General features: G+C 52.2%; 1 protein-coding gene across 1 annotated transcript in view; it reads right to left on the reverse strand.

The window, feature by feature from the left end:
- The window catches only part of LOC100909003 (insulin-like growth factor-binding protein complex acid labile subunit), a 12,617-nt gene extending 7,280 nt beyond the window's left edge, over positions 1–5,337 (reverse strand). Inside the window, exons 1-3 of the mRNA XM_029113245.1 lie at positions 5,318–5,337; positions 2,936–2,977; positions 2,180–2,271 (exon numbers count right to left, since the gene is read on the reverse strand). Of these exons, the coding sequence (XP_028969078.1) occupies positions 2,180–2,271; positions 2,936–2,977; positions 5,318–5,337 (154 nt within the window). The remainder of the gene's footprint in view (positions 1–2,179; positions 2,272–2,935; positions 2,978–5,317) is intronic.
- Positions 5,338–6,557: the final 1,220 nt, after the last annotated feature.

Raw genomic sequence — 6,557 nt, forward strand, 5'->3', positions numbered from 1 at the left:
ATGACTGGGCGATCACGGCATGAATGGAACTAGGTAGGTACATATGGTAGTGAATAAGTGATAAGACACGAAATTATGGATAGAATATCCTACACTGTTCATGGAGCGCGGGGAAGTAGAACTATTTATTCTGCGGCTTGGTGGTTTTCCCTTAATCGGGAGCGCCGTTGATCAGATCCTAGTTCGGTCAGCCTATCTTTCTCCTCGATTCCGCGATCGAGCCATCATCTCGTTCTGAGCTATAGAGCCAGGTCACTCGGACGCTATGATTTTTTTCCATTAATCAGCGATTTCCTCCCCAGAATCACCGCCGAGGTCCACATGTCCGTCCCGAGAGCTCTGCTCAGGTAGCATCTTGATGTATAAGTGATGTGCCGATAAGTTCATCGATTTGCGGGAGAGGCTCCCATGATAATAATCGATCGCAGCTCCTTTCGAGGGTAGATACGTCTTCGGAAATGGGCCTCTGGTGATGGCTCCGCCGTCGTCGCTGAACGACCGGAGATGAACACGGGACAATAAACCACCCGATGCACATTCGTTCACACCACTTTGGCTCTTCCGAAATTCGATGGATTGCTGTCCGGGCTCCGTCACAAGGTATGCGAGGTTATTCCTCATCCCTATGACTCCCTGCATTGTCGCATTGTGTAGAGTGGAGGATGGGTATCAGCCGCTCGCAAGTTTTCTCAGGATTTGAGGGTGTTGGTCGGGGAACCCCCGGAACCGAGCTGAGGTCAGCGAATATCTCTTTTCGGCTCCCTCAAATCCCACCTGAAGAGACAATTCGAATCTTGGACCCGGACTTCTGGTCAGGAGCTCCATCTTCGGTGACCCGAAGAACGGCCTCTGAAGTCCGCCTGGAGGAGATGAGCACCTGGCGAGCCGTCTCTCATTTTCCTTGGAAAGCAAGATCGTATCTGTTCAATTTTTCAATCCAAACAAAACATCCCAGCTGGCTGCCTCATTCGAATCAATTACTCGTCGTGAGAGTCAGCGTCAATGAGGTGAACGCATTGCATCAAGAAGTCACGAAGCCGCAGGATTCCGAAAACTAGACACGTCGTCGCTTGCTCATCTCGGAAATGACACCATGAGGGTATCAGAGTCAACCTGGTCCTTACTGAACGGAATTTCGCCCCTCAGCGGTCATGAGAAACTTGTGACGTCGTCCAACTTGTCGAGGTTGTTCGGCTTCCTCTTCTTCAAGTTTCCGTTCCTCGAAGACTCCCGCGCTCTTTTCCTCCAGACTCATTCCCTTAAGCCAGCCAGGGAACTTTACGCGGGGTTCGACAGCTCCGTCCAAGATGTACGACCCTCCTCGTAGCTGAGTCGTCTGGTCCGTACCCAGGAGCTCTATGGGGTTCATCTGAGCCCATCGCCCCTCTAAGGCGGTCGCATAGGAGATCTGGGAGATGCCGAATGCGGAGTGCGAAGAATCAGGTCTTCCGAACTCCTATCCGCTTGAGTTCCCGTTGCAAGTCGTGAGCGCCTCGAATCACTGTCAAGTCATCTCAAGGCTTCTCGTATGCATGAAAACATGGGGAATCCCTTTCGAGCGGCGATTCCAGGGGGCTCTCGGAGGAAGGGGGAGCTATGGCGGGAGCCTCACTGACGATCCAACGATGAAATTTCCTCAGTCGTAATTCCGAAATTCTCATCAGCGTACCCCCCGAGGGGTCTGGAAACTCTCTCGAAGCTGCTCCAGTTCACCACAATTACTCGTAGGCTTGAAGTCGCTGTCGGAGGATCAAATATTGACGCAGCGTTCGAGTCGAAGATATCCTCGATCGAGTTCCGGCACCATTTCTCAGCGAACGCTCCGCTTTCAAGAATATTCCCTAGGAACTTGCTCCCATCGAGTCGTTGTCCCGCGGACGAGGGTCCTCCCGAAATTTCCGGACCAGTTCCTTCAAGCTCGAACAAGCGGGTAGTCATCGAGACCGAAATTCCTGTGCCATGGAATTCCTGTTCTCGAGGCTCAGGCGCGCGTCTTCCATGCGGCACCAGTACGTTGTCGTACAAACATGAATGGATGAATGTACCTCTGTGAGAATGGAGAGTTTGAGCTCAGATCAGATCCGTTCCACTGAATTCAGAGGGAGGCTACAGATAGCGCATGTAAGCTACAAATCCGAGTCTTCGGAGCTCTCGTCGGTATCGGGTCATTCTCTGGAGCGGGAATGCGGCGGTCTCCCGAATCGATACTTTTCTACGAAGTCAACGAGACGCATTCGGGAGTTCAAATTCAACCTAATGACTTTTTGAATGATTATTGGATGTTCTCAACCATTCGTGTCGCATGGTCCAGATTCTCCCATGATCAATAGAAGCCGGCGATGCAAGCACGGAGGAGCACAGGGAATCCGAGTCCAACGTTTCCGAATTCCCGTCCGACGACGCTCGGAGGAGCTTTTCCTCGTGTCGTGTCGAAAGCCTATGGAAACGGCAACGATGCTGTGAGCGCATTACTCGAACGACGACCATAATAATCGTTCCGCAGAAAACACCGCCAGCATCTGTCGCTATGCCGATCGTTTCCCCCCATCACTTATCCGGCAACGCTCCTTCGACAAACAAATATATCATAGGAGCTACTCGGATTGGGTGCGATGGCATAAGTTATTTCCGTTTCACGGGTTGTCAGGATCGGGCTCCTGCGTCTTTTCCTCGGAACACGCCTCGTACACCGAGTCGTCACGCGGTGTCAGCGGAGGGAAGCCGGAAGAACTCACCTCACGACTAGGGCGGCAATCCTTCGAGAAAGCACGTATCCTTGAGTTGAGCTATTTATCATCAAATCAATATCACAAGTACACTCGGAATCCCTCCTGCTGGAACTGAATATCAGCGCCGACGAACACGTCTGCACCCACCGCACGAGTGATCGGTCCCCATCTTCCGCAGCGACGTCCCGTTCGGAGAATCCCTTCTCCTGGAGAGCTCTCTCCACAAGGCGCTCTCCTCTCGTACTCTCCTGGCCGACCCTCACCACCTCCTTTCGAGTCTTCCACCACCTAGGGACGGGTGAATTGTTGGCGCGTAAATGGAATGTCGCTCGTTCTGGGATTAGACCAGGAATTACCGGGAAGGACCAGTGAATTCTCATTGATCCTATAAGTGATTCTCCGGAACCTTAGAGCGCGTTGACATCGGTCTGGTTCGATTCCCCATGCTCCTAGATGTCGCGCCTAAATAAATATAATTTATAGTCTGGGAACTTCGAGGACAATCGAGGACAAGCATGGGACGGTTCTTCAGTAGCGAGGGACAGGAATTTTCCGCGCACAGGATTCGCGGTCGTCTGTATACTGCGACGAATGCTCGTGATAGCTCAGGAAGTCTCGCGCGTTTTTCGCGCTGGAGCCAACGGTCAGACGCAGGGTGAGGCGCCTCGAGATGCCTGAAAACGAATCCTAATAAATATAATTTGAGCATCCAAAATATCGATCCTTAGGCTCCACGAGCGGCCGAGAAGCCTCGGTCTCTGTTTAGACCAGAGACGGGGAGAGCTTTCCACTGATTGAGCATCAGAATCGAATGAAGGCTGTGAATCGGCCTGCGGGAGGGAGTCTCGGAGACGCTCGGAGAGCTAGTGCTCCCTCGCAGGAGTCTCTTAGCGAGAGCAGAAATCGTTCGAAGACATAACGAGCGCCAGCGGTGAAGACAGAGAGGAGGGAAAACGGCGAATGAGTGGCGGGAGCGGAGCAATCTCTTAGCGTTGCAATCCAGCGGGAGCTCAATGCCTGGGTGGGTCGGTGAGCGGTCGCACAACTGTTTGACAGCGCGCTCTGCTCGATTAAGACACAAGGAATCGCTTTGTACAAACACATGCGCGAAATATCACATGAGGGAAATACTTCTTGAGTTTTCCGGTTTTATGCTCGAAATTCGATTATCTGGTCGGTCGGTCTGCACGGACTCAGTTAAGGGCTTGCGGAGGAGTTTCCCGGAGCCGGTCACGCAAGGATGTGGCCGGCCAGGTCCTCCTGAAAATGCGGAGGAGGTTCCGCCCGCTCGTTTCCGCAACCTCCGTGAGCGCGCGACCTTCGTCCAAATCTGCGGTAGAGAGCTTTCGATCACTTTAACGAGGGTCGAGCTTCTCCCGAGTCAAGCATCATCGATCGCGATCTTTTCAGCCGGACCCCCGCTCAAATATTGAAAAATAACTCGAAATTATAATAATTCGTAAAAGAAAGCAGCGTTTCGATTCACGATTGAGTCCTCATGATTCTCTCCGCATGGGGAGGCAGAAGCTTTGGGAGTACTCGTTCAGGACCGAGGAACATGGGTAGACGGTCATGCGGCAGCGCAGTTCATTGATCATTGCGGCGCGCAGAGGATTGAGACTCGCTTCGTCCTCACCCTGCTGCGGAGAAAAATGGATGACATCTTTCCAATCCGGTCGAAGTAGCGATTCCAAGCAGATCTGGCCCAGCCTTCGACCATGAAGCTGAATCGTGTCCCGTGGGCACGAGCGACGCCCCTGCGACTCCAGGACAGGATCGCGGTCATAGGTGCCGTGCATTTTGTGGATGAAGTCTAGCGGAGGGAAACGCTCGAAAAAAATATATCGGGGAAGCGCAGCTCGCTGCAGTCATGTGCGAACGATCTCCGTGAAAGATGACTTTTTTCTAGTCTTCGAATCGGCATTGACTATCTACGAAACTCGCTGTACGACTTGGTGATCGATGAACGTCGTCTGAGACGCTCAGAAATGAGTCGGATGCAATCGCTTGTCTCCCTTCACGCTCCAGACTCACTTCCGACACAGCGGTCGAGCATTCGTCTCCGAACCGCGAATTCCGGCGCAACGCAATCCGTTAGGAGCTGTCTGCGTCGAATTCATCGGAAGGTCAGTCTTTCATTCAAGCTCGAGCGATAGCCCTCGACCCCTAGATTTAAAACAAGAATATCGTTCACCAGTTCTGTTTTCCCCCGAGAAATTCCAGATCGACCATTTCCGAAGGTAGTCCTGCACCTGGGCGGATAAGGAGTAATTGAGAGGATCAGTTCGAGCTCCGAGGAATTATTTCCCCGAATATCTCTCAGATATCGGATCGGGCAGGCCCGAGACCCTTGGTCTGTGAGTCATGCGACCGTGCCAGAACCATGGTCGTGATGTACGAACGCTCTGTCAGGACGACGCAGTATGTCGTCTTCTGACAACTACTCCGTTCGGAGACTACGACTACAAGCAGATCCGACGACCAAAAACTTTCTCAAGGACGCCCCCAGACAACAACAGCAGTAGCAATAGCAAGTAGACTTAGCGAGCGAGCGATCGACTGATGAAGCAAGCTACTGGAGGGCTGACTTTACGCCCAGGGTCACCATCTCGGGAAAGTTCCCGTAAAAGATGAAGCGTCGCGCTTTGTCCGGCCACCGCTGACCCAACCCAATCATGTAATCTTATACATATTGTATTCGAATCTTTCGATGGAGGGAGCAACGAGCTGACTCGTGAAGATTGGGGATATCGGATCATATGCGACATCAAGAAAGTATCGTGGGAGTTTGTACGAAGGCGTGCGATACATGAGCGAACGAGATGGGTTGGGAAAAAAAGGGAGTCATCAGGGAGCCGAGGGGCGGGGTAAGGAGTCGCCACAGAAAGAAACGGACATGGTGCTTGGCGAACGGACGAGTAATGAAGTTCTGAGTGAGTGAATTATTAGTTCATGAGTGCGACTTGCGTAGTGGAGCTGCGATGTGTTCACTCGCCGAAGGACCACGGTTCTGTGCCTTATTCACAATTATCGCTTCGCATACGTAGTTTACGCCCCTCTCTGAGTACCGTGTCTTGTTGTTGTTTCCTTTTGGACCGGGCTAGCAACAAACGAACTGCATAATTCACCCGCGTATCTTGCGTCTGGCTCAAGTTTCTGTGCGATGCACCTGCTGCCGCGCAATATCTTTCTCGATCTTTGCCTCGTTGCGGGAGTTCCTCCGGCAAAGATCGAACCGCCACACAGTGTTTTCCCCACTGCGAGGGTAAGCTAGGCTCCCTGACAATTCATCTCTATTCAAATCAAAGAGTCGCTGTGTGCATAAGGTCACCGCTGCCTTCTATTCCCAGAATGACGATCGCGGTTCAGTATCTCGGCGATTCCGATTCGGGAGAGGATCGTAACGTACGGCACTGTCGCGCTCGGTCCAAGAAGCGCGCTCTAGACCACGGGTTTATTTTCTCTCCGCTAAAAATAGAGCCTTCCGCGAGAACCCTTCGCAAAGCAGTGCGTCGAGGATCAATGAAAGGATGGAGCATTCAGAGTCTCCTCCGGCTTTCTCGGGCGACTCGTGGGTACGAGTTTCCATTGAAACAATGAGGTATTGGATGAGACGAGTTCGACTTCATCGGATTCACCATTCCAATTAGAGATCCTCATCGTGTTCAGAGCTATTGAGGAGCCGACGGACGGCTCGGCTCTCGCCAAGTCTTTGGAATCTACTCCGCCTGGAATCCCTACAGTGAAAGAACGACGTCAATTCGGATCGAAGGGAACGCTAATGAGGAGATGGAATTATTCTCGTACTATGTATGGTATGAGCATCCT

The sequence above is a fragment of the Galendromus occidentalis genome, unplaced genomic scaffold (genome assembly GCF_000255335.2).
Source record: "Galendromus occidentalis unplaced genomic scaffold, Mocc_1.1 scf7180000076476, whole genome shotgun sequence".
NCBI lineage: Eukaryota > Metazoa > Arthropoda > Arachnida > Mesostigmata > Phytoseiidae > Galendromus > Galendromus occidentalis.